At 40.1% G+C, this 26,478-nt stretch overlaps 2 protein-coding genes across 8 annotated transcripts in view; one reads left to right on the plus strand and one right to left on the minus strand.

The window, feature by feature from the left end:
• Window positions 1–681: 681 nt before the first annotated feature.
• On the minus strand, window positions 682–4,939 carry CXCL11 (C-X-C motif chemokine ligand 11). Of its 3 annotated transcripts, none has more exons than XM_053595211.1 (5): window positions 4,818–4,939; window positions 2,267–2,381; window positions 1,621–1,747; window positions 1,454–1,526; window positions 682–1,228 (listed from the first exon to the last, which is right to left on the minus strand). In XM_053595211.1, the coding sequence occupies exons 2-5, from the start codon at window positions 2,325–2,327 to the stop codon at window positions 1,187–1,189; spliced, it is 303 nt and encodes a 100-aa protein (XP_053451186.1). In that variant the 5' UTR covers window positions 2,328–2,381; window positions 4,818–4,939; the 3' UTR covers window positions 682–1,186. The 3 variants fall into 3 exon arrangements, with proteins under 3 accessions (XP_053451186.1, XP_053451176.1, XP_053451169.1); XM_053595201.1 differs by having other exon boundaries at window positions 2,267–2,400; window positions 4,818–4,879; XM_053595194.1 differs by lacking the exon at window positions 4,818–4,939 and having other exon boundaries at window positions 2,267–2,497.
• A 3,188-nt stretch (window positions 4,940–8,127) lies between these two features.
• Window positions 8,128–26,478, plus strand: part of ART3 (ADP-ribosyltransferase 3 (inactive)) — a 56,262-nt gene continuing 37,911 nt past the window's right edge. The window contains exons 1-3 of one of the 5 annotated variants that reach the window (XM_053587329.1): window positions 8,128–8,243; window positions 23,635–23,703; window positions 25,869–25,976. Coding sequence is in view for 2 of the 5 variants with exons in the window: in XM_053587550.1 (XP_053443525.1) it covers window positions 26,317–26,334 (18 nt within the window). In the remaining 3 variants the exon portion in view is untranslated. Of the gene's footprint in view, window positions 8,244–23,634; window positions 23,704–25,521; window positions 25,977–26,117; window positions 26,335–26,478 lie in introns of those variants that run through there. The other 4 variants (XM_053587412.1, XM_053587248.1, XM_053587550.1 and 1 more) reach the window with 4 other exon arrangements.

Raw genomic sequence — 26,478 nt, forward strand, 5'->3', positions numbered from 1 at the left:
ACCGTGACTCATGCAAGAAGGGATTTTCCCCAAGTGAGAAAGGGGTTTGAACTAGGAAGATCACCCCCCCTCAAAAAAGGCTGTCCTTCCCTACTACTGATTAAAATATACTTTTGGGTGGCGCCCGTAGCACAGTGGGTAAGGCACTGGCCACATGCACCAGGGCTGGCGGGTTTGAACCTGGCCCAGGACAGCTAAAACAACAATGACAACTACAACAACAAAAAAATGGGCGTTTTGGCACAGGCGCCTGCCATCTACTTGGGGGGCTGAGGCAAGATAATCACTTAGCCCAAGAGTTAGAGGTTGCTGTGAGCTGTGATGTGACAGCACTCTACCCAGGGCAACAACTTGAGACTTTGTTTCAATAAATAAATAAATAAATAAATAAACAAACAAACAAACTTCTGAACAAATTCTGCATGATGACAGAGCTGTATGCTTCTTGAAATAAGTTAAAAATTGTTAAAGTCGCTTCAAATTTCTATTTTAAGAAGGGTTGTGGCAGTTTATTAGAGAAAAATGATTTTGATTCTTTTCAAAGTAAACTAGTGTAAGTTATCCCTAAATTTTATAGGAATGACTAAAGAAATGGATTAGATTATGTAGTTTTCAAAGAAACAGAATCAAAAAAGTAAGAGTGATTGCCAGATATGCATATACACATATGTATTTATTTTTCAACATTTTCTATGGTGGCAAAAACATTTTATATTTAAAATGTACCCAGTATATTGCTATCATATACACATAGATCAAACCAAAATATACAGCAGACATACAGAGCTTAATTGCTTCAAAGCATCTTAGCAAAAAAAAGTTGAAAAAAGACCAGTATTATTAATTATGAAATACTTGCAGTTTCCCATATAGTTTTTTCATAGTATATTTCATGAATTACACTCTTTTTATAAAACAAAATAATGCATAAGAACTTTTTTCTAGATATTAAGTACTTGATTAAAGAAATGTGTATTTGCAGACAGATGACTCCTACAGACAAAAATGTCTTCATAATCACAGCAAAACCGTTATAAGCATCGGATCTTTGTGAAGATTCTCTAACCTAGAAATGGATGAATGTGTGTTGCAGCAGGCAGGAGAAAGTGTTTCTGATGGCAGGAGTCTTATTTCAGTAGGCACAGTTATACTTGTTCTAGGTTTTTAAATCTTCTTTTCCAGGACTTTATACATTTTTATATTTTAAAAAATTCTTTCTTTTAATTTCCTGTAATGAGAAAATTAGAGTTTCATTTACCTGGGCTGTTCTTGTTTTCCTAATGATATGTAAAAATGCATAGCAGGAAAGGCGAGCTATTCCAACCAAGGACCCTTAACAGAATGTTGTCCACAGGGTCAGAGCAGAATCTTTCTACAGTTGTCTGTTGTCTTCTTTCAAAAGAGCTGGCTTGGACAAAACCAGGTTATACTATGGAGCTAATCTGTAACCTACCTTGATGATAAGGCTGGCCTGCTTGGATTTGGGATTTAAGCATCGTTGCCCTTTATGTGCTTTCAGAGTGATACTGTTAAGAGAAAATACAAAAGAACCTTAAGGTTTGGATGGAAAAACATAAAAATGCACCCACCATCGTCACCTTTGGCAAGTTTATTACTTACATCACTTCCATTTTGTCACAGTTGTTATCTGGGTAAATTATGGAGGCTTTCTCAATATTTCCCAGTTTCACTGCTTTTAATAGTTTGTCTGGGCAAAGACAACGTCCCCTTTTGAACATGGGGAAGCCTAGAACAGATCATAGCATTGGTTAGTAATGCATCTGATTGCAACAGATGGCTGTGGTTTATAATCCTAGGTGGGTAGATTGCCTGAGCTCAGGAGTTCGGGACTGGCTTGAACCAGAGCAAGACCTTATCTCTAAAAATAGCTTCTAGCTACATGGGAAGCTGAGGCAAGAGAATCACTTGAGGCCAAGAGTTTGAGGTTGCTGTGAGCTGTGACGCCACAGCACTCTACCGAGAGCAACAAAGTGAGACTCTGTCTAAAAGAAAGAAAAAGAAAAAGAATGGCTCTTGCTAGATATTGTAGCCAAATCAAAAATTCCCTAAGTTTATCATTGCTAGTTTCAATAATCATCTCTAATGCCTTAAACATTTCCAACCTTTCCTTGCCAAAGCTATAGTAACTTCTAATATGTGACATTAAATAAAAATTTATCTTTTCTTTTGGGATAAAGTGGAAGAAAAGACATTTGAAATGTCAGAAAAGGAATTTATAGGCTTAGAAGTAAAAAGTATCATATACCTTGAACAGTTGCAGCATAGACTATCAGGGCCAAGGCTACAGCCACGCCCTTCAGCCTCATCTTTGTTTGTTGTTGCTGCTGTGCTGCTGCTGCTCCTTCAGCTTTGATTCTCTTCTTGAAGAAAGTGGAAATGCTGAGCATGAAAGGAGATTCTTAACTGCTATATCTAGAGCATTTATACACCAACAATCCTCTGCGGCAACAGGGATTTCCCTTCTCGAGTCATGCTCCTTTCTTCCAAGAGTTTCTGTTTGTTCTTGTGTAGATGTCACGGCCCTTTCCTATTTTTTGTAGTATTGAAGGTAATACGAATGTGAAAGCCCTTTGTAAAGAGTAAATTGCTGTCTAAAGGTTGCTTTCCTAGAAATGTGTTCATGGATGACTGTGGACAGTGGACTCGGATTACCCTTCAGTCAGGAAGACTGTCAGTCCTTTTACTCTCAACTCTTCACAAAACTATACAAATAAATTCTTTAATTTTTTTTTAATCATCTGACTTCTGGTTTTAAGTTCAAACTCTTATCATAGATAAGGCCTGTATTATTTGACACCAGGCAACTTTTATTTAACTTTGTATTTTCATCTTTAATTGCATGTCTAAGGAAATCTCCCTGTATTTCAGTATTTATATCTATAACAATTTTTACTTTGTGCATATTTTAGCACTTTTATTTCATAAAGTTGTATGAGTTGTGTTATGGGTTGTACAAAAAATGGTCCTTTTTCCTTGTGTGATGCTTATGCTTCTTAGATTCTACTTTAATGTAATCCTTGGTTGTTTTTTTTTTTTTTTTGTCTTTACCTTTTCCTCTTAAGCTTTCTAAATCTTTAAGAGTGTCACTTGTAGCCGCTTAAGAAAATCACATTCAAGGAACTTTCTAGTGCTTAAGTTTAGTAAAATATATTTACTGTATAATCTGGAATTTTTCATTCTTCTTTGCTGCTTCTTTGTAATGTTTTCTTTGATGTCTAAGTTTAAATATATTTTCTTTAACTTTTTCTTAAATGTGATTTGAAAGGAATGCATTGCTTTATGTTTTGATATTCTTAAAATTTAAAAAAAATTTACCTGAATTTTAAAAATTTACACCAATTATAAAGATAACAAAATCACTGTAACTTTCTTTCCAACATTTTGTCCTACGTCTTCATTTAATTTTGTATAATCTGAGATTTTAGAGCTAGTTTATTATTTTCAGATTATTTTATGTTATTCAGTTGTTTTGAGAATTATTATTTGTGTTTTATCTTGAAATCAGATATTTATTTTGGAGGTGCCTGTGGCTATTCCAGTGAGTAGAGTGCTGGCCTTGTATACAGAGGGTGGCAGGTTCGAGCCCAGCCCCGGCTAAACTGCAACGAAAAAGTGGCTGGGCATTGTGGCGGGTGCCTGTGGTCCCAGCTACTTAGGAGGCTGAGGCAGGAGAATTGCCTAAGCCCAGGAGTAGGAGGTTGCAGTGAGCTGTGACGCCATGGCACTCTACCAAGGGGGACAAAGTGAGACTTTGTCTCTAAAAAAAAACAAAACAGATATTTATTTAGACATAATCCTACATTTAAATTACTTTAACAACCACTTCCAGTCTTTACAACCTCTGATATTATAATCTCTAATATTTTACAATATTTATTTCCTAAATTCACACATAACATCAGCTGTTTTTCAGCATTAACACAAGCATACTGAATGCAAGATTGGATGATACTACTGTAAGATATAAAAAATATCCTAAATTCTAAACAACTGTAAATGTTAAAATAATACACTTATCACGAAAATCACTTACAGAAGCGAATGAACACAATAGCATGGTTCAAAAAATATAGACAGGCCGGGCGTGGTGGCTCACGCCTGTAGTCCCAGCGCTGTGGGAGGCCGAGGCAGGTGGATTGCCTGAGCTCAGAGGTTCGAGACCAGTCTGAGCAGCAGTGAGCCAGAGTAAGACCCCGTCTCTACTAACAACTTCAAAAACAGCTGGACGTTGTGGTGGGCGTCTGTAATCCCAGCTACTGGGGAGGCAATGGGAAAGAGCATCGCCAGAGGAAGAAGAAAATGAACAAAAAGAAAGAGTACTTCAAACGAAGAAGAATGAACAAGCAAGCTGAAAATAAAAACAAAAACAAAAACTATAGACAATCATGAGTGTTTCTGCTTACCAGCTGGTTATGTTGTCATGTAGCTTTGGTGTAAGACAATTTCTTAAGTGGAGATTTTCAATTAATTTTTAAAAACCCTGTAAATGGACATTATTAAAAATGTTTCCTATCATGCTGTATTAAAGGCACATAATTCAAATGTACATAAAACGTGACTGAACTCCATTCCTTTGCCCTCTGTGTGAATTACTCCTTACCTGTCTAGAAAACTTGTGGGTCACAATTTCTTCCCCAGGATTCTGTGGATGTTGTTTATTGCCTTCCTGACTACAAAAGTAATAACTGATATTGCAAAAACATGGGAGAATATGTACAATTAAGAATAGTAAGGCCCGAGATAAGCACTATTTTAGGTTGTTTCCTCTTTGAGTACACACCACACACACTTCTCACCTGACCGCAGGCCTCTTTGCTCCCTGTGCGTCGGGACACTGTATTTACAGATACTGTAGGAGGGGTTACGGGAGACGACAAGGAGCTGGCTGGAAAGATTTGGGGAGTCAGAGAAAAACATAAAAAAGACGAAAACCAAAAACAACAACAAAAAGGGAAACAAAAGAAACGTCTTCCTCTTCCCCAGCAGTGTGTAGGGAGCTCCTCTGCTTGCTTGTGATACTGGAAGAGGAGGGCTGTCCCCTCCCCTGTGGATACGGTCTGGTTGGATTGTCCTCAGAGCTAAATCACGGTTTGGATGCTAAGGGAGGTTTATGTAGTTCTGGTCTTCAGGTGATAAAACCACAGTTAGACAGAGTTAGAAGAGGGATTGGTTTTGTGTTGTAACCTTGTTCACCTCATTTCCTGGAACTACAGCAAGGCTTTGGGAGGTGCTAACATGGACACACTCTCCTTCCTTGACACTCTCACTCTCTTTTTGCCGCCTCCTCCCCGTACTCCTGCCTTAGAATTTCCTGGAAAGTACCGCCCCTTTCCATAGGAGCTCATTTGCCCTCTTGCTCATTCAACAAATGTTTATTGTAGCGTCTGTCAGGTGCCTAGCACTCTTACAGGTATTGGAGGTGGAGCAGTGAACAAGATGAGTCAAGTTCTTTCTGGTGCCTTGCAATGTTTGCAACACAGGCTGCCTGCTTTCTGCTGGCTCTGTAGACATGCGGGGTCAGTGTGTCTTCAGGATTGTGACTCGTTCTGGCCTAAATCCTTTCTGATATCACACGAGGAAGATTAATTTCTTTCAGAAAGTTCTCACAGCTAGTGATCTTGAGAAGTCCCTACTATTTATATAATATTATGATTCTAGCATAGAATATACTTTCCTCTCCCTTTCTGAATTTTTTCCTTCCTTTAAATCAGCAGTTCTCAACATGTGGGTCGCGACCCACAGGAACCGTATTAAAGGCTTGCAGCATTAGGAAGGTTGAGAACCACTGCTTTAAATTTTTATATCTTCATAAAGCTTTCTTCATAACATTGTGGTTTCTTTTCTTAAGTTTATAAACTAATTGTCTTGTCTAGCTTTATCCAGAGGAAATATAAGCCACATATAGAATTTTAAGAGTCTTATGTGCTACCTGCTGAGCTAGCCAGGCAAATAAAAAACATGTGCTTTAAATATTCCAGTAGCCACTTTTGGAAAGAAAAAGGAAACAGAAGAAATTAGTTTAAATATTTTATGTAATCGAAAATATGAAAAATTATCAATGTGTAATCAACATAAAAACATTAAATGAGATATTTTATGTATGTTTTGGTACTGTCTTGAACTAGCCACGGTTTAAACACTAAGTAGTCAGATGTGGTTAATAGCTCCCATACTGGATAGCGAGGGGCTAGGCTGACATTTAGGGTCTCATTTAGCATTTAGTAGATGGGAAAGGAGAGATGCTATAATTTCTTTTTTTAAAGAGACTTCTCTAAATTTCCATAGTTTTCTTTCTCTTTTCAGGAAGTCATTATACCTCATTGATCTTTTTCTTTGATTAAAGGCAAAAGAGATCACACTATATTCTATGCCTTTTTGGCAGCGGTGACCTTTCTTTGTTGTTTCTAGAATTGGACTATTTTCTGTTTCATAGTCCCAGGTTCATTCACTCAAATAAGGTTCCTCTTGAATTTGAAGGAAACAAATATAGTTTTCATAATCACCAAAGTCATCTTCAGCTTAAAAATTTTATAATCTGTGATTCATCTGAAATTTCTATAATGCTCCTAAGTTATCCTATTATTGTAGAATTTTTAAATGTTTCAAGTTTGATAAGATTAATATAAGTTATTTAAGGATAATTTCAAACTCACCATTCACTAAGTCTTTGAATAATACATGTATTGCCTGCAAAAAAAAAAAAAATAGGTAATGTCAAGACTACAGAAGAACCTCCATAAATTGACTATCCAAGGAACCTTAAAGTGGTCAACATACAGAGATGGTCATCATAAGGAATGAGGCCCACAGTGTTGATATGAAAATCAGGTCCACTTAAGGAGGTGGTCAACTATGGAGGTTCCTACTGTATTTTAAGTTAGTGAAAAGTGGTTAGAAATGGATTATTATAGGCTGGTGTGGTGGTTCATGCCTGGAGTTCAAGATCCGCCTGAGCAAGATCCTATCTCTAGCAAAAATTAGCCAGGCCCGGTATCTCATGCCTGTAGCCCCAGTTAACTTAGGAGGCGGAAGCAGAAGGATCACTTGAGCCCAGGAATGGGAGGCTGTAGTGAGCTGTGATCAGGGTACTGCTGCCTGGCAGTTTAGATAACAGATTTGGACCCTGCTAGGAAAGGAAAGGGGAAAGGAAAAGAGAAAGGAAAGGAGGATTATTGTAAATTAGTATGACTTAAAAAATCCTGTTTTGAGTTTGTACAAGGCAGATGACTCATAGGCACCTAAAATAACATAAATGGACTGGACGGATTCCTGCAGAATCCTGAACTCTCAAAAGTACAGTAGTAGAGTACCTGATGCTTTTTTATAAAGGGATTTAGGCATTTAGGGAGCTGCCAGTGGATTTGGGGAGAGCACTTACTAGAATACTGCTTCTGTGATTTTCTTATGATGTATTAAAATATTTGTCCCAGAAATCAGACAAATCCTGCAGGCTATATTCAAAACGGCCATTAGGTCAAGGCTATTTTTTTTCCCAAAAGCTTAGAATAAATTGTATAAGCAACAAAAAAAAATCGTTACAGCATTGAGGAATAGTACGTACTTTATTACTATTGGAAAGTATTCCAAAACCCATGTTTGAAAACTAATTACTTTCCATTTTTAAGTAAAACTCAAAACCCCACATATGTTAAAATTTAGAAGACCAAAGAAGAAACGATTAAGACCTGTAACCTTATTGAATAGACTGACCCCCCTTTTCTTGTCCTGTATACCCCTCACAGAACATTTGCTGTCATTTGCATGTATTTGAGCCAGGCGCAATGGGGTTGTACAAAACCTCTTCAGCATCACCATAAACTTCACAGAAACCGTTTTTGCTCACAACAAAGGCCTCTCTGTGCGTGGCCTTCAGTTGGCCGCCTGGAAAATGACTGCAGTGGACAACTGCCAGGTTACTGTGGATATTCATGTTAATTTTCCAAGTGGGGTAACAGCATGCCTATTGTCAGCGGACAGAAGCACGTGAGAGAGTGCAGTGGGCAGCTTTACAAACAACTAACTAAAGGCAGCTTGAACCAGTAAGCAGGGAGAAGATTGCGCAGTAGCTTCACTTACATAATCTGTTGCCTCTGCTACTGGAGGGAGGAGAAATAAACCTGCTAACACTGTTTGAGAGCTAGTTGAAAGCAGAGTAGTGCACAAGGGGGCTCATCCAGAGAGATGATCCCTGCACGTGAACAGTAGAAGAGCCATGTCCGCAGGTATGAAGCTGTGTTAGATTTATTTGTATTTTTTAAAAATAGAATATAAATAAAATGGCCATTTATAAGGAATATTTCAGTGCACATGGTTTGCCAGTTTAAACTAAGGGTTACTAAACCTAATGTTTAAATGGAAGATAAAGTCAGGGATGTTTAAAAAAGAAAAAAGGACTGAAAAGACTTTATTGTTGCAAATATTTTATTTCTTATGTTGATATTTAATTTAAATTAAATATTTAATTTAAATTTTGCTTCCGCAAAACAGGAACAACACTTTTAACTATTTAGCTAGGCTATGTTTTTACTTAGTACATACTTTCCTGAAATCCTGGTGCTGCTGTGGAACCTACAACCTCACTTGCTTTCTGTGTTTCCTGATCCCCACTCTTACTTCCAAGTGTGGGCAGCTGAGCAGTAAAAAGTGTGGCCATAGAAATGTGGCCAACCCCTCCACTCTGGTGGCCCACCTCTCACCTTGCCCCTGTACCACTTGGTGTAGCAGGATGAGTGATGGAGACTGGGATAATTGCCATCACTTGCGTGATGTCCACCATGCGCCAGGTATTGTTCGTAGCATCTCACTAGTCATCACAGTAATTCTATAAGAAAGAGCAAGGTTATTCATTTTAAAAAGAAGAAGAAAACAAGGCTTCAAGAGATGATGTAACTCTTTCCCAAGTCAATTAACATCTATTAAGAAGCAGAGTCAGGTACAGCACCATTGAAAAAAACACAGGGGAATTTCTTTCTGTGATGAAACAGGGACGTGAATGGCAACCTCAGAGGTCTGGCTGGCTATATGTAACTCCCAGACTCAAGCCTCCCTGGAAAACAGCAAAAATAGTTTAGAGCAGGAGACTAAATATGGAACAATTTGGGATAAATAGAATCTGAAGGTCCTGGTGAGAAAATAATTAAGAAATCTGGAGAAGGTCTAGAGCCCCCATTTATTTTATATTTTGTTAAATAACAGGGAAATGATTAGTTTGAGACATGTTAAAACTCACCCTTCTTCGTAGTAGTTATTGTGTATTTTCCAGTTATAAATTGCAATAGTAAACCTTTGAAAACCTCAGAACAATCATTGCTTACTCCAGGCACAGTCCTTAATCAGCTCTGAGGCAGTAGCTGATGCTGATGTAACAGCCAAGAGGTCAACTCCTGACTGTTAAGAATTTATACATTAAGGTTATGGGGGGGAGCAGAAAGAGGGACGGAGGGAGGGGGGTGGGGCCTTGGTGTGTGTCACACTTTATGGGGGCAAGACATGATTGCAAGAGGGACTTTACCTAACAATTGCAATCAGTGTAACCTGGCTTATTGTACCCTCAATGAATCCCCAACAATAAAAAGAAAAAAAAAAAGAATTTATACAAGACGGTGGCCTTCTCCTACACAGTCACGATCTCTTTATGACACTTTAGAAAATTAACATCAATTTACTAAAATCTTCTATTATCCGGTCTATTTTCAAGTGTAGGAGATGCATGCTGAGGATTAGGGGTGATGCATTAGATACTTGGCAACCTTCAAAAGTTTAGCCAAAAAAGACAAAAGTATAAATATTCATCTGTGTTGACAAATAAGTGAAATATGGCAAAATATAAATAACTGTTGTTCCTAGGTGGTAGTTATAAAGTGTAAATTGAACTATTTTATCAGTATTTTTGTTCAAAAATTTTCATAATAAAAAAAGTTAGAGAAAAAACAAGATGGTGGCCTTGTTTCCTTCTAAAGGTTACAGCAAGGATAGAGAGAGAAGAAAAGAGACAATTTTAGGATTTCAGTAACGATGCTGTGCCCTCAGTCCCATCCCTTCAACCCACTACCTTTAAAAAAAAATTTTTTTTAGCTTATGTTCTAAATCCTTGCTAACAGTCCCAGTAACCCTAAGTGTCACCTCCCTACTCACTCTAGGACTTTTCCCTTCCAGACCCCTTGAAGTTTGAGTTTACATTTGTGGAAGGATGCTGGGTTGGCCCAGTTAGTAGATTAAGTTCTATTAAGGGTTAAGCTAGTAGAAGGAGAATTTTACCTTTACCTGTGGTGGTGTCCCAAATTTGAACAATATGCAGGCCTCAGAGCTGAGCCTAGAAAGCCAGAGAGGCCTGTGAACATCTCCTAAAACCAGTGACTGCAAAAGTTAGGAGGCAGCAGGCCTGTGAATTGCCCAGAACCCGTGCTTAACAGCAGCAGAGTAGTTGTGGGTGGGGAGACTGGTATCTGTAAAGGGACAGGAAGGGGTCAGAGTTGTTCTTATCTGTCAGGATGGAGAGGGAGTGAGGTTGTGGAAGAGATGTCCTGATGCCTCAGGTTAAGACCTGGAATCTGGGGTGGTGCCTGTGGCTCAATGGGTAGGGCGCCAGCCCCATATGCCGGAGGGTGTGGGTTCAAACCCAGCCCTGGCCAAAAAAAAAGACCTGGAATCTGTTTCTTCCTAGCAAAATAATACATAGTAAGTTTATCTGATATTTTCTCATAATTAGCATGAAGTTACACATTTTTGGCAAGAAAACTGTACAATGATGTTTCCTTTTCCGTGTGTTGTGTCATGTTTCATAGTGTTGATATGTGTTGCTACCGTTTCCTTTGATCATTTAAGTTTTAATCTGCCAGGAGGAACTAATGACAGTTGGGAGGAGACGAAGGAGAAAGGACTAAATGCAGTGTGGATCCCAGAAGAAGGGCATTCGTGGCAAACTTTGTGAAATTAAAAGAAATTCAGTAACCTAGTTAACAATATTGTACCAGTTTTCATTACCTGTTCTTGGTAATTATACTGTGGTTGTAACAGACACTGACATTGGGAGAAGAGGAGTGGGGGGAAATAAGGATACTTTTTGTACTAGTTCCAGTTTTCTGTGAGCCTAAAATTAACTCAGAAAGTTCAGTAATGATAGCTAACATGTGCACAGTGCTTACTCTGTGCCAGAGGTAGTCCACCACTGGGAATTCTTACTGCTCTCAGCAACCCTGTGAGGGCAAGTGTTGTTACCCCCTTCTGACAGATGCAGAAACCTGGATACAGTGAGATAAAAACACATTCAGTGTCATGTAGCTGTTAACTGGCCACATAGTTAGAAAGCAGCTGAGTCGGATTTGGACTGAGAGTACAGTATACTGGCTTTCAGGATGCACATGGTTTAAAAATAATTCAGACATACTCAAAACACATCTACCCTCCTCCAAGCCAACCTCTGTTACTAATTTTTTGGTGTTTCTTTTAATCATTTAAAGAAGAATAAGAATTTACTCTTGAACATTGATAGCAGCCCTCTTTGGTTTTTATTCATAATATTCGGAGCTATGCTCTGACGCTCTTTTTCATTTACTTTTTGAATCTTCTCATGGAATCCTATTATAGGTAGCAGCTGTGTTGGAAACTGGGGCATACCATCTGAGTTGCTCAGACAGAAAGTCTTTATGAGCAAAATGCTAATTGCTCCTAACTACCAGGTGCTCGTAACTAGAATAAGATTAAGTAGTATCAAGCTTCATGCAGTATTTAGCTAAGTTCTACAGTCATTCTCATGAGTGCTTTGGTGAGTAAGAACAAACACCTTTTTCATTTTAGTATTGAGATTATCCATTTTTTTAACCCAACAATTTGTCAGACAGTGTAACTAGTAGTCTTTAGAACTGAAGAAAGATTATGATGTGAATTAGTATAGATTAGACCTCTAGGAATCTGAATGAATGACTTGAGTTTGGTCTCATTAGTCTACATAAGGTAGAAACCAAGCTTCCTTAAACTGCCAGAGGTAGAAGGTTCCACATACTGCTCTAAAGGAAGACTCTATCTTTGAGTTAAATAGAAAGTCGATATTGCTCTAAAGGAAGATTCTATCTTTGAGTTAAATAGAAAGTTGATAAAATGCATATATTAATTACTGACTCAAGCTTCAGCGTGCTAGGAATCAGTCACTATTGATTCATATGTTTAGATACACTCATTTCTATCTTTCTGTATTCTTAATCCAAAAAATCCCACCTTATTATTTAAGAGGTGAGAAAAGTAACAGGAATTTTCTGTTTATTTGGACACACACAGCAAGCATGTAGTCTTTGCTGTAGAAGTAACTTGTTTGTCTTTCTTTTCATAGTTAAGGGATTTTTTTTCTGTGTATTGCGTTAAAATTTGCAAACAGCAGAAATTATGACCTTTCTGCTGCCTTTAGATTCATGCTCCAGAGGAAGAATCTAATAGCAGATAGTTGCTTTGGACAGTACTGTGTGCCATGTTCCTACTTTTCAGCCTTTATTTTTTACATTTATACTTCCCTCCTTTCATCTCTACTTAGAGCTTAACTTTCTTAACTTTCTCCCAGGTAAAGGAAGAATGACTAAATCTGCCAGTCTGCCAGTCAAAGGGCAAGCCTCAGGTCTCTTTTCTGGTTGTTGTTCAGTTAAGCAGTCTTTCTTATGAACACCCTTATCTAGTCTCCATAGTAGAGCTAGGGTGATTTTTATTTTTTTCAAGACAGACCCAATCTTGTGTCTCTTTGGTACTGTTAAAACATCTCAACAGCCTTTGAGATCAAAACCAAATTTATTAGAATGGCCCTGCCTCCCTCCCCAGCGTCACCCTTCACTGTTCTGTGCCTTGTTCTTTGACCACCTGCCACACTAACCTTTCAGTTCCTCACGTGTCCAACAGCCCCTCCCACACACCAGGGCCTTTGCTTTGCTCTTCCCTATTCCCAGAACACTATTCCCCATCACCTTCCCCTACTCTCTTTTCATTTTGAGATCAAAGGTAACTGTCTTTTAGAGTAGGCTTCCTGATCCCTAACACTGTAGACCGGGTTCCTTTATTAGATTAGATGATTTTGTAGAGTTATGTTCTTGTCCCAGCATTATCTAAGTTTATTATTGTATATTGCTTTATGATTATTTAATGAGTACCTGCCTTCCCTATTAGACTGTTAAGTGTTTTAAGGGCAAGGACAGTTTCGCTCACTGTTGTATTATCAGATTCTCATAGTGGTTGTCACATGCTAGGTAGTTAAGAATTATTGGTAGAGAGAAGGATTTAAATTGCTATGCAGTGCACTTTTTTTCAGTTTTCATCAAGATCATGGCAGAAACTAAAGTGAAACAGTAAAATCAAGAGCCTTGACCTTCTTCTTTGAGCTCTTTTCCTTTGGGGTAGTAACTTGATCAAGCCATTCCTTGTTTTAGACTTACAAAAAAAGACACCCTACCCCCTCCCCACTCCAAAACCTCCCTCATCTCCATATTTTACTTACCCTCTGCCTAATTTGTTTCTTTTCCATTGCTGGAAAAGTAGAGTGATAATAGCATTTGAGAACATGGGCTCAAGCTAAAAGACCAGGTTTCAAGTTGGTTTGCTTTTTAGCTCTGCTGTGTGACCTTGCTTCAACTCTTCAAAGGATAAAGTGAGAAAAATAATAGTTCTTAAGATTGCTTTGAGGGTCAAATGACACAACAGGTATGTCATGCTTATTTCACAAATACATGAAGGGCTTAGCACTTTGCCTGGCACATATTTAGCACTTAGTAAATGTTAGCATCACATGGTTACCATTGTCGTCATTATTATAGACTGAAGTATGTACTCCAAAATTCATGATTTGAAGCCCTAACCCCCGATATGACTATTTGGAGATAGAGCCTTTAAGGAGATAATTAAGGTTAAATGAGGTGATAAAATGAGGGCTCTTATCCAATAGAACTGGGGTCCTTCTAAGAAGAGACCCCAGGCGCCTGTGTCCACATTAGGACAGAAGGCAGCCACCTGTAAAAAAAAGAGCCTTAGGAGAAACAGAACCTGCCAGGACCTTGATTTTGGACTTTGAGCCTCCAGAATGATAAGAAAATAAATTTCTGGGGATTTTTAGTTATTTTTTTTTCTTTTTTAATGGCAGCACTAGCTGACATCACCATCATCATCTTTTGGGTAATCTCTCTTTATAATCTTCACTCTCTCCTACTTTTTCTGTTAATGCGAGCTTTTTTTCTATTATGGAACTATCCTAAGTTACTGATTAGTCTGATACATCTAACCAACCCCAAAGGGCTTTTTGTTTCTTAGCTAGTTTGATTTCTTTCGTTCCTTGATAATCAGCTGTTTTCTCTCCTATGAAAATCTCTCTTATTGAAGCTCCTGCTTATTCTTCTTCTCAGCCTCCTGAAATCTTGTCTCTATTGCACCTAAATGTCACTGTTCCTCAGAGCATCATGCTCTGTACGCAAGCACCTGTTGGCTAACACAGTAGGCAGAATAATAACCTCCTAAGGGTAATCCCTGGAATCCGTATGTTACACGACATGACCAAAGGAACCTTTCAAGTGGAGTTAAGGTCGGGGACCTTAAAATACACACATGCATTGGGTGGACTCAGTGTAATCACGTGGGCACTTAAAAGTGGAAAAGGAAGATAAAACCGCCAGTTTCCAGGGATGTAGTAGAAATGGAAGCCAGGACTCAAGTGTGAGGGAGACTCCCCGTGGCTCTTGGTGGCTCTGAGGAAGAAGGCGGCAGGGGACCACAGACAAAGGAGTGTGAGTGGCGTCTAGAATCTATGACTAGCTCTCAGCTGACAGTCAGCAAAGAAATGGAGACTTGAATCTTACATCTTCAAGGAACTTCATTCTGCCAACAACCTGGATGAACAAAGAAATGGATTCTCTTTTAGATCTTCTAGTAAGTAACTAACCCTGCCATTACCTCGATTTTAGCCTGGAGAGACCTCTGTTGGACTTCTGACCTAGGAACCCTAACATAATGCATTTGCTTAAACTTGTTTAAAGCTCCTAAGTCATGACTCTTTGTCACAGCAATAATAGAAAATGAATGCAGTGAGTGACTGTCATGTGTGAATTACCATCTCAGATCTGTCTCTGAACTGCGGATTCAGCTGCCTTCTGTGATATCAAACTCATTATGTTGAGGAAAACTTTTTTCCCTATAACCTCATATTTCTTCTCATTGGTATTGGTATTGCTCCTATCTATTAGATACCTTAGCTAGAAATCTTCCAATCAACTTAAACTCCTTCTTTTCTCTCATGCTATTTCTCTACAACTCTCTGCCCTGTGTAATTTTTGCAAATCTTTTTGATTCCAGGTCTGTTAATGGTTTGATCAGGTCAGGCTCCCACACCTTCTCGCTTGGGTTTGTCAAGTAATCTCCCAGTACATCTCTTGCCTCTGGTTAAAAATTCTTGATAATTCATCCTTCTGTTTTGTAAAAGTGGCCTTTGAAATCTGAGGAAGTTTCTCCCCTTCCCCACGGTTTCCTGCTGCCATTTTGGTAAAGTCCCAACAACTTTTTCTTTTCCTTTTGGAGACCGTCTCTCTGTGTTGTCCTGGATAGAGTACAGTTATGTCATCATAGCTCACTGCAATCTCAAACACCTGTGTGCAAACAGTCCTCCCACGTTGGCCTCCCAAAGTGCTAGGATTACAGGCCCGAGGCACCAAGCCTGGCCACATTCCAACTTCTCAGCATTACAGGCTCAACTCTTCATGACCTAGCCCTGCGTCCCTTCCCAGCTTTGAATCGCTCTGCTTCTTAATACATAGCATGTCCCCCAGGTATGGTGAATAGCTCGCATTTTCTTGAATCTCTACTGGCCTTTTCTGCCATCAGCATCTTGTAAATAATTTTATATCTGCCTGGAATTCCCTCCTTCCTTTGTGGCCTAAGCCCTACTTTTTCTTCAAACTTCAGTTGAACAGTCATCTCTTATCAGCACCTCCCCCCACCTAAGCTGAGGTAGTTACCCTCCTGAATGGACCCTGGCACCCCATGTGTATTCCTGACCCTGTACTTGCCTCACAGCCTTACAGTTTTATTTTTATGGTATCCTCTCCCTATGTACTTTAAGTCCACCCGTCCCCATTGTTGTGTTTCAGGCACCTACCATAGTAAATGTTTGTTAAAGATTGAGAAGAATGCCAGAAAGCGTAAAGGTTGTGAGCCACAGAAGTGAGTTTCCATGTACATTTTTAGAGGCTCTTTCCCTAGATACTCTAAAGACAATTTTAGACAGCAGTGTTTCTGGGATGGTTGAAGGGGAGAGCCTTTTGTCAGTTTTATGTGAAAGCGAAAGAGAGCGTTCGAATTTGGTATTGGGGCAGGTGTAGATAGGGGGTCTTTGAAGAGGAACTTCAGAAGTGGAAGCTAAGTGTGGGCGGCGAGAGACATGTCAGAAGGCTACTAGACACACTCGGGCCATCCACCGTGCTCGCCTGCAATAGGGATTACCCCTTTTAGTTTTGCTTCCCCATTTTTAAAAGATTTCCTGTTGCAGAAAGGAGTAAGTTTATGTTAAAAAGCTTAAAGTTTCTTCGGTTTTCTTTTTAGTTTGATGTTCCAACAATAGTTACTTCATGGGGGTTTCCAACCTCGGGAAAAGAGTTTAATAATTAAACTCTTGCTTACAACTTTAGCTGTGGCCAGGGGCAGTTTTGCTGTATTCACGTTATGTAATATGCTCACCTATGTAAATAGTGTCATTTCTATGTATTTAAGAAGAAAATAGAGCTAAAAGTAAAAATTTTTCTTCCTTTTCCCTCCTTATTTAGGAAGACAAGCTTCCACAGGGTCTTTTCAATCAGTAAATCAGATCCTGTTTACCCTTGCTTTGTTCCTCAATCCACAAGTTCCTCACGACTGATAAGTGAATGACAGTAACTGATTTTCCATCCCATTTTTTTCTTTTTAAATCTCTTAATCATTTTTGTATTATATGGAGAAAAATATGGATAACAATACTTGAGGAGAAGCCAACTTGGATGTGAGGAGATAATGAACTAGAGAGACGGGAGGATGTATGAATGAAGAAGTAATGGACGAGCTCTGGCTCGACTCTACCCGAAAGTCTCTGCCTGCCGGTCGGGGACATGGGTTAGTCTTCTCTGTGGAGGCCCTTCGTCCTGCTGACTGCCTGGACTTTACTGAGGATTAACTGTCACCCTTTCTAACTACTATCCTTCCTTGTGGCATGTTATAGTACATTGCCACAATTTTAGAGCCAAACAGTGCCCTAGAAAATTCTGACAACAGGTGTTGACTTCAGATGTTAATTCTACCTCCAGCCTTGCAATTTCAGTCATGGTTGGTTCCACCCACACTTACCTCTGAGCCCTCCTGGTTTTCCTCATCCACAGCAAGCAGACTTCCTGTTCTAGCTCAGTTGAGCCAGTTGTCCAAAAGAAATACATTATAAGCCATGGACGTAATTTTAAATTTTCTAATACCCCCATATTAAAAGACAAAAGAAGCAAATGTGTGTGTGACACACAAGACTCTGTCTCCAAAAACAAAAGATAAAAAATGGTGTCCTGCACAGGGTACTGACCATGAGTGGAGCTCACAGGACCAGAAGTTGCTCTGGATGAGTCAGTGAGTGGTGAGTGGAGGCTTAGGGCATTACTGTGCACTGTTGTAGACTTTATAAGCGCTGCACACTGAGGCAGCACCAAATTTATAAATAAGAGTGACTGTCAGTAGTAACCTTAGCTTACTGTAACTATTTTATGTTATAGACTTTTAATTTTTTTTAACTTTTTGACTCTTGTATTTGTGTTTTAAGTTAAGTGTTACTTTTTACATTGTATGACTGTGAAAAATTATTTTCTTTCTTTACATCCTTATTCTACAAGCTTTTTTCTCTTTAAATATTTTGTTAAAAACACAAACGCACACATTAGCCTAGGCCTGCCCAGGGTCAGGGTCCTCAGTATCACTGTCTTAACCCCGACATCTTATCCCACTGGAATGTCTTCAGGGGCCACAGCATACATGGAGCTTCATTCTCGGTGATACCAATTTCTTCTGGGATCTCCTCAAGGACATCTTAAGTCTGTCTTACCGTTAACTTTTTTTTTAAGAGATAAGACCTTGCATATTGCTCAAGCTGGAGTGCAGTGGCTGACCCCAAGTGTGATCCCACTACTGAACAGAATGAGAGTTTCTAACTTGGGTTGGTTTACCCCTCCTTAGGCAACCTGCTGGTCCTCTGCTCCTGGACAGTCACCATATTGATGCTGAATGTAGTGCAGACACCCAATCAACACAGCCAAACAGATCCTCCTGCCTCAGCCTCCCAAGTAGCTGGGAAAATAAGTACATGTCACCACACCTGGCAACTTTTTTATTTTATTTTTTTCATAAATAGGAGGAAGACTGGGCACAGTGGTTCATGCCAGTAACCCTAGCACTTTGGGAGGCCATAGCAGGCAGATCATTTGAGGTCATGAACTTGAGAACAGCCTGGCAACACAGCAAGATACATATATACCAAATTTTTTAACAATTAGCCAGGCATTGTGGCATGTACAGGGAGTCCTAGCTACTCGGGAGGCTGAGGCAGGGGGGTAGTGTAAGCCCAGGAGTTTGAAGTTGCAATGAGCTATGATTGGACCATTGCACTCCAGCCTGGGTGACAGAGCAAGACTCTGTCTCCGGAAGGAAAAAAAGAAGTAGGAATACATTCTAAAATAACAATAAAAAGTACGGTAAAGGCAAAAATAATAGTTATTATCAAGTATTATGTATACTGTACATAATTTTATGTGTGTTCCATTCTTTGTAAAGGATACTCCCAATGCTTGCAAACCAGATTCTGGCACACTGGAATATGTGGAATTCCTGACTGAGAATAAAGATGATAGTAATTAAAGCAGAAAACCAAAAATTGGTATATAACATTAGTAAAACAGGAGGTTTCTTGTGCTCGTGAAGTACTTTGAAGGAGAAAAGGTATCAGCAATCTAGAAAAAGACACTCGAGTGTCTCTGAGAATCTGTTTTCATTGTTGGTTTGAGATGGAGTCTCATTGTGTTGCCCAGGCTGGTCTCAAACACACTCCTGGCCTCAAGACATACTCCCACCTCAGCCAGCCTTCAGAGTAGCTGGAATTACACACATGCGCCACTGCACCCAGTGGGCCTAGATTTAACGATCAACTAGCTTATCTGATGTAAGTAATATAAGAAAGGCTAACTATAGATTTCAATGAAGTAGGCATTTCTGGGGCAAAATGTAGAGCTGCAAAAAAGTCTGTAAGAACACTGTAACAGGTTAGCAAAGAATAGTCACGAATCACTTGGCCATGGTTTCCATCCAGCACTTAGGAAAATGTTCACCCAATGATTTAATTCTTCCCACTCACAAGGGTTCCTAGCACAGTAGTGCTGAAAATAAAGTTAATTGACAAATACTGGAGCACTGACATGGAGTGCTGGGATCTGGTACACAGGGTTGTATGTGAACTTGTGAAGGGGTGTGTGTGTGTAAGTTTGCTGAGTCCTGTTGTTATGTGGCTTCAAGTCATAGTTCACCAAAGGGTTCAATGAAGCTAAAATAAATTCAAGTGAGCAGATATCACTGGAAAATCCTTATGAGTAATGCTCCTTCCCAAAGAAGTGGACGCGTTGGCCTAGTGTGTTGCCCTTAATGACTGAGGATTTCCTGCGCTGCTCCTGCTGACATCGATCCTGGAAATCCTAAGCCCAGTGAGGCTGCTGATTTCCTTCTGGCCTCTTTTCATCCCTCCCTTCCCCTATTTCATCAACAATTTTGCAGTATTCAGAGTGTGAAAGGCACACTAAGCCTTCTAGGAGACACAAATACACGTTGACATATATATAATGGGGGACATATGAGAAGTTCTGAGGGAGTTACTCTTGAAATACTGTACAGTGAACCCTAACTGAACATAATCAGTAGGTTCTGGGAAACTGACTTCAAGCAAAATGACATGCAATGAAACCAGTTTTACCACAGGCTAAGTGAGTTAATGTCCTATGGTATATTTCTGGTCACAAATATATCACCAAACTTCTACATAAAGACCCAAAACATTTCTATGTATGTGAGCTATGCATACATTTAAGAAAGATTCATAAAACAGGTAAGATAATTATGCAATTTTTGGTAAATTTTTGACTAGTGGTGGCTAAAATCAAAGAATAAATATTTGCAAAGCAAAAATTGTTAGGATCACCTTCTCAAAAACAAACACTGGCTGGGTGCCTGTAGCTCAGCGGCTAGGATGCCAGCCACATACACCAGAGCTGGCGGGTTTGAATCCAGCCTGGGCCTGCCAAACAATGATGACAACTATAATCAAAAACTAGCTCGGCATGTGGCGGGCGCCTGTAGCCCCAGCTACTTGGGAGGCTGAGGCAAGAGAATCGCTTAAGCCCAAGAGTTTGAGGTTGCTGTGACTCTACAGACTCTACCGAGGGTGACATAGTAAGACTCTGTCTCAAAAAAAAAACAAAACAAAAAGAAAAATCACAAAGGCAGTGGGCTCATGAAGTATTTTTGTACTGTATCAGTTATTGTTATGCCTTTGGTTATTGCATTCTTGATGAATTTTTATTTGGCTATCATTTGTATTCATTTTTTTCTAACCCACTTAATCTAGTTCAAGTTTTCTGGTGGCTAGAGCCTATCCCAGCTCATGGCACAAGGTGGGAACCAACCCTGGAGCTGTCGTCCTATCACAGGGTGCATTCCTACATACATACCTACACTCACACTGGGACCATTAGACCTGCCAGTTCATCTGATGTGCACATCCTTGGGATGCAGGGGGGAACCAGAGCACCCAGAGAAACCCACGCAGCATGGGAGAACACATGGACGCCGGCCCCCGTGGTGCCTCCCACCCTCCTACCTACAGCCCCAAACACACATATACACGTGTGTAACACACACACTGTCTTTGAAATCATTGCTGTAGTGATTCATTGTCTTTAATAAGAATTATGTCTCCCACTGGAGTAGGGAAAAAAGAGAGAATTGTAGCCCAAAGGCTTAAAATATACCAATAGGGGCACATCCACAAATATGATATATTACATTATAATAATATATACCATTTTAATATATCCTAATATTATATTGCATTATATAACATCAATATATTAAATCTTAGAAAGTATAATACATTGAATACTATAGGTATAAACTGCATTATTTTGAAAATAATTGGTATGTTTTTCATTTCTTCTATAAAGTCTGTCAGTATTCTTTATCACCTTTAAGATTTTTTTTTTTTTGAGACAGTCTCACTATGTTGCCCTCTGTAAAGTGCCAACCTCAAACTCTTGGGCTCAAGCGATTCTCTTACCTCAGCATCCCAGGTAGCTGGGACTACAGGCACCCGCCACAACAACCGGCTATTTTTTGGGTGCAGTTGTCATTGTTGTTTGGCAGGCCCAGGCTGGGTTTGAACCCTCCACCCTTGGTGCATGTAGCTGGCACCCTAACTACTGAGCTATCACCTTTAAGATTGTTATTAGTGATGTAAAGGAAGGAAAATGTAGATAATGTGGTTCATAGGATGGAAGAAGGAAGAAAAAGCAAATAGGAAGCTCCCCAACAGGAGCCAGCAGTGGAAGACTTGATTCTACCACAGAGAGAAAAGGAGGTAAGAGTGAAATCAGGCTCCTCTATCCTGGTTCCTCTGAACTAAAACCCTGGAAAGGGTTGGTGTATAAGACGAGTTTAGAAATACCCTGATACATTTCAGGGACTTGCTGAGATCCTTTCCCTTGCCTCTCCTTGGCCAAACTGGAGAAATTTCAATGTCTATTACAAAAGCATTATGTTTAACAAATTGGAAGTAGCACAGTAGCAGAATTAGTTGAGAGAGGGTGAAGTTTCCTTTCTAGTTTTCTACGAAACAAAGTTGTCATAATGGAATTTTCCAGGTTTCTGTTTGAGCTTAGAGGAAGTAACCAGAGCACAAACCAGCTTATGGTAGGTCAGGATGCCCATCAAGGGCAAGGTAGTTCATCTCGCAAGGGGAAGACCATTAACAGGGTGAGAGGGCATAGAAATTGTCTTTAGATTATCCACTGCCAAGAGGCTATGATGGGAGAACTTATCAGCATGGCACCCACAATCTCTAGAAGGTACTGAGTTACTGAGCCAACAGTTGCCAGTAAATGTCCAAACTAACAGACCAACAGAGAACAAACTATGGGTTTTTTCAGAGTGCCACAATGTAGATGGGAAACCATGTGCAAAAAGGAAATTATATTTCGCTATACTGAACGTCAGCTTAGTTCACAAACCTGTATCCAACAATGGTAGAAACACTAATCCTGCCGATTAAAACTTAGTCTGGGGGTGGCACCTGTGGCTCAGTGAGTAGGGTGCTGGCCCCATATACCGAGGGTGGTGGGTTCAAACCCAGCCTTGGCCAAACTGCAACAAAAAAAATAGCCGGGCATTGTTGTGGGTGCCTGTAGTCCCAGCTGCTCCGGAGGCTGAGGCAGGAGAATCGCGGAAGCCCAAGAGCTAGAGGTTGCTGTGAGTCCTGTGATGTCATGGCACTCTACCGAGGGGGGTAAAGTGAGACTCTGTCTCTACAAAATAAATAAATAAATAAAGAAATAAAAACTTTAGTCTGAGTTGCAACTGTCCTTTTTGAATAAATATTTTGTCAAGCTGGGAATTCCTTTCTCCCTTTCTGTTCTTCTAAGAGCCATCTAGCAGTCTCAGTTCTGCCACTGCAGGGGAGGTATCCTGGTCTGGTACTGACCTCAAGTGGTCAGTGACCTTCACTGAAGCATCTGGTCCCCATTGGTCTTTGGACGATGGCAGTTTGCTTGCACTAAGAAATGTTCTGCCGTGGCCTCTAGTCTCTGAGATACAAGTACTTTGTATTCACCTTCTCACAGTCCCAGGCACGTTTGGATGACCAGCTCTCTTTTCGCCTGTTCCACGGGCCATTATGTTACAGACGCTTTCCTGTAGCAGTCTCCAAATTGGGATGCATATGCCTTGAGGTACACAAAGAAATCTCAAGGAGTATGTGAGCAAGAGAATTTTTGTTGTTGCTTATTCAAAGTCAGCTGTATTTAGGTGGGATTATGTAAATAAACTAAAATTCACCAATTTGAAATGTACAGTTCTATGACTTTTGACAAATGTGTGTCATCATGTAACCACCTTCACAATCATGATATAAAACATTTCATCACCCCCCAAAAGTTCCCTTCGGTCTCTGTTAATTGCATGTATTAATGGTTCGTTCTTTTCAAAGCTTTCTTGAGAGATAATTCACATACTTAGCACCATACAATTCACCCATTTAAAATAGACAACTAAATGGGCTTAGTTACAATTAAATTGTTTTGCAGAGTTGTGCAGCCATCACTGAAATCATTTTTAGATGATTCAACCCAATCATTTGGGTTGAAATATAGAGCCACCTTTTGGCTGTTACAAATAGTATTGCTATGTGAAACATATTTCATTTATATGCCTAGGAGTAGAATTGTTGGGTCATATGGTAACTCTGTGTTTAACATTTTGAGGAATTTTGTTCCTTTTTATCACTAAGTTGTATTCCGTTTGTTTATCCAGTTATCAGTTGATGACCATTTGCATTATTTCTAGCTTTTGACTATTATGAGTCAAGCTGCTGTGAACATTTGAATACGTGTGTGCACTTCAATTCTCTTGAAGGTGAGTTCCTAGAAGTAGGACTGGTTCTTACTGGTTCTTATGGTAAGTATATATGTTTCAAATATGGGTCCACTTGTTTAAAACTGCTAGATTGTTTTCCAAAGTAGTTGTACCATTTGCCATTCCCACCAGCAGTGTATACGTTCTAGTTGCCCCACATCATCATCAACATTTGATGCCGTCGGTCTAACTTTAGCCATTCCAGTGGGTGTATAGTGGTTATTTAATTTGCATTTATGTGATGGCTAATGATGTTGAACATCTTTTCCTGCTTGTTTAACATCTGAAGTGTCAATACAAATCTTTTGCCCATAATCAGTCCTTAAATAAAAAAATTAATCCATCCCTTGCTTGGAAAAGCTACAAGTTGATTCAGTCCAATTTCTCTTTTTCTGCATCTACTCATAGAACTGAAGGTAACTGGAAAAGAAACACAACCTTCATGAGTGGTTTTCTTTTTGAGACAAAAAGCACTCTGTCACCCTGAGTGGAGTGCAGTGACACCTTAGCTCACAGTAATCTCAAACTCTTGGTTCAAGCAGTCCTCTTGCCTCAGCCTCCTGAGTAGCAGGGACGACAAGGTGCCCAGCACAACACCCAGCTAGTTTTTCTATTTTTAGTAGAGACAGGGTTTTGCTCTTTCTCAGGCTGATCTTGAACTCCTGAACTCAGGCCATCCACCTGTCTTAGCCTCCCAGAGTGCCAGGATTACAGGCGTGAGCCACTGTGCCGGGGTCTCTCGTGGTTTCATTTGCGATTCAAGTGGACCCTCCATGCAGCCCAGAGTCATACTGCATTCACTCTTCTACTCTTCTAGATGAATATTTCAGTCTTCCTCCAATCACTTCAGATTTTTGCCACTTCAGTCTTTGTCATTTGTTACCACTTTTTTGAAAGAATTGAAGCGATTAGAAAGTAATTCCATCCCATCCACTCCTTTCCAGTATCTGCCAGTACAGTGCCTTTCCTTCTGTTCAGATGGACAGCTTGAGACTCTGTCTCAAAAAAAAAAAAAAAAAAAAGTTTCTCAAGTAATATATGTGTGTACAGGAAAATATATGTATCTTAAGTATATACTTTGTTGAGATTTCACAGCCTGAATACATCAGTAATTGGCATGTGTAACAAAAAACAACCTGACTAGCATCCCAGATGCTCTTCTTGAGCCCCTTCCAGTCTCTACCTACACCCGAGGTGCCCGTTGTTCTAACTTCTGATGCATAGAAGTGTTTTGCCTGATTTTGTACTCTATATAAAGTAAGTCATACAATGCAGATGTGTTTGTGTCTTTTTTTTTTTCTTTTGCTCAAAATTTTGTCAGTGTGATTTACCTGCATTGTTAACAGTATGTGTGTGCATGGAGTTTCTTCATTTTCAATGCTGTGGACATCAGTTCCATTGTATAAAGATGCCACAATTCATCTATTCTACTTTGATGGGCATTTGGATGGTTTTCTGGTTTTGGCTATTATGAATAGTTGCTGCTATCAATATTCTTTTAATACATTCTGATGCACATGTGTGTGAATTTCCTGAGACATTTTGGGGGTTTTTAATCCCTGGTCTGTGAGCCCTAAGTGTTCTTTAGCGTTTCAGTCACTTACCATGTGTGCCGTCCTCAGATGAGAGCCGTGGTCACAGGCGTTGACCTTTGCTCCTTAGTGCTTTCCCTGGACTCTGTCCACACTGCTGCTCCTCACACGTCGCTCTGGCTGAGTACGCATGTGCGTGGCTTTGATCAGCCCGCAGGTGCGTCTCAGTGCGTCCTTCTGCTTGTTTGTGTGTCCCGGCAGCTGAGCAGCACCTGAAGTACAGTCAGCTTGCGGAGTGAAGGGTGATAGGTGTCACTGTTCCAGTGGTGAACAAAGCAGTTCCGCTTAGGGGAACAGAGGGCTTTAGCCTGACATCTCAGTGTCAAAGGGTTGGGAATGGGAAGCGATTCTCTCTGAGAGAAGCCAGGACTGTGGGCTCAAAACTGAGCACGCTGTGTGGTCAGAGGGAATTGCTGTGGCTTTACAAGCCTCTTGGAGATTTCAATTGTTAACAGCAGTGATTCCAAGGCATAGTGTGGGGCCAGATATAAATAGCAGGGCACAAGTAGGGTAAAGTGCCACTGCCAGGCGTCTGCTGGGAGTGGATATAAAGAGAAAGCATTCCCTTCTCAGCTCTCCGTGTCAACACGTCTTACCCCAAGGACACACTCACGACAACTGAGAGGGAATCAGTTTGAGACCTGGCGTCATTTAATCCTCCTGCACAGGTGCAGAAGCCAGGTAAACGCTTTGACTGACCCCACGCAGACCGCAGAGGGGAGGAAGTTGCAGGGGGACTCTGATCCACAGCTTGCTGGACACATGCTCTTGTGACAGTTGCCTGTCATGTGCTATGCTCCAAACCCGCTTTAGAAAGGGAAGTTTAACACAACAGTAGCATTTTGGTGCTGTGTTTTAGTATTGCTAGTAAAGTGTTTCTGAGGAAAGATGAGAAACTGGGGCCAAAATGACCCATAAAAGGGAAGACTGTGTCTCTTCCTCTAGGCCGTTCTTCCCATTTTCGGAATCCAGAGCATGGTGATTGGTAGGATCAAATAGAGGTTCCACTTCAGTTCCAGTGATGGCGATTTTGCTGGCGGTATGTGGGGGGAGCTGTAGGCTGGCCTGCTACTGAGTTAGTGGAGTTAGTTAATGGCTGCAGGACAGCGGCAGCTGCTGAGGGCCTCTTTCAGTAGCAGAAACACTGGGATGAATATTGGGCATTTGGCCAACAAAACTGTAT

The sequence above is a fragment of the Nycticebus coucang genome, chromosome 1 (assembly GCF_027406575.1).
Source record: "Nycticebus coucang isolate mNycCou1 chromosome 1, mNycCou1.pri, whole genome shotgun sequence".
In the NCBI taxonomy this organism is placed as follows: Eukaryota; Metazoa; Chordata; class Mammalia; order Primates; family Lorisidae; genus Nycticebus; species Nycticebus coucang.

What these genes read in the sequence shown, in the direction of transcription:
- CXCL11 (XM_053595194.1), bottom strand. Translation starts at nt 2,408, where the DNA reads ATGCTCAGCATTTCCACTTTCTTCAAGAAGAGAATCAAAGCTGAAGGA. An exon ending in CTATGCTGCAACTGTTCAAG is followed by an intron (nt 1,748 to 2,266) that starts GTATATGATACT and finishes GATCTGTTCTAG; the next exon opens with GCTTCCCCATGTTCAAAAGG. An exon ending in AGGCCAGCCTTATCATCAAG is followed by an intron (nt 1,229 to 1,453) that starts GTAGGTTACAGA and finishes TTCTCATTACAG; the next exon opens with GAAATTAAAAGAAAGAATTT.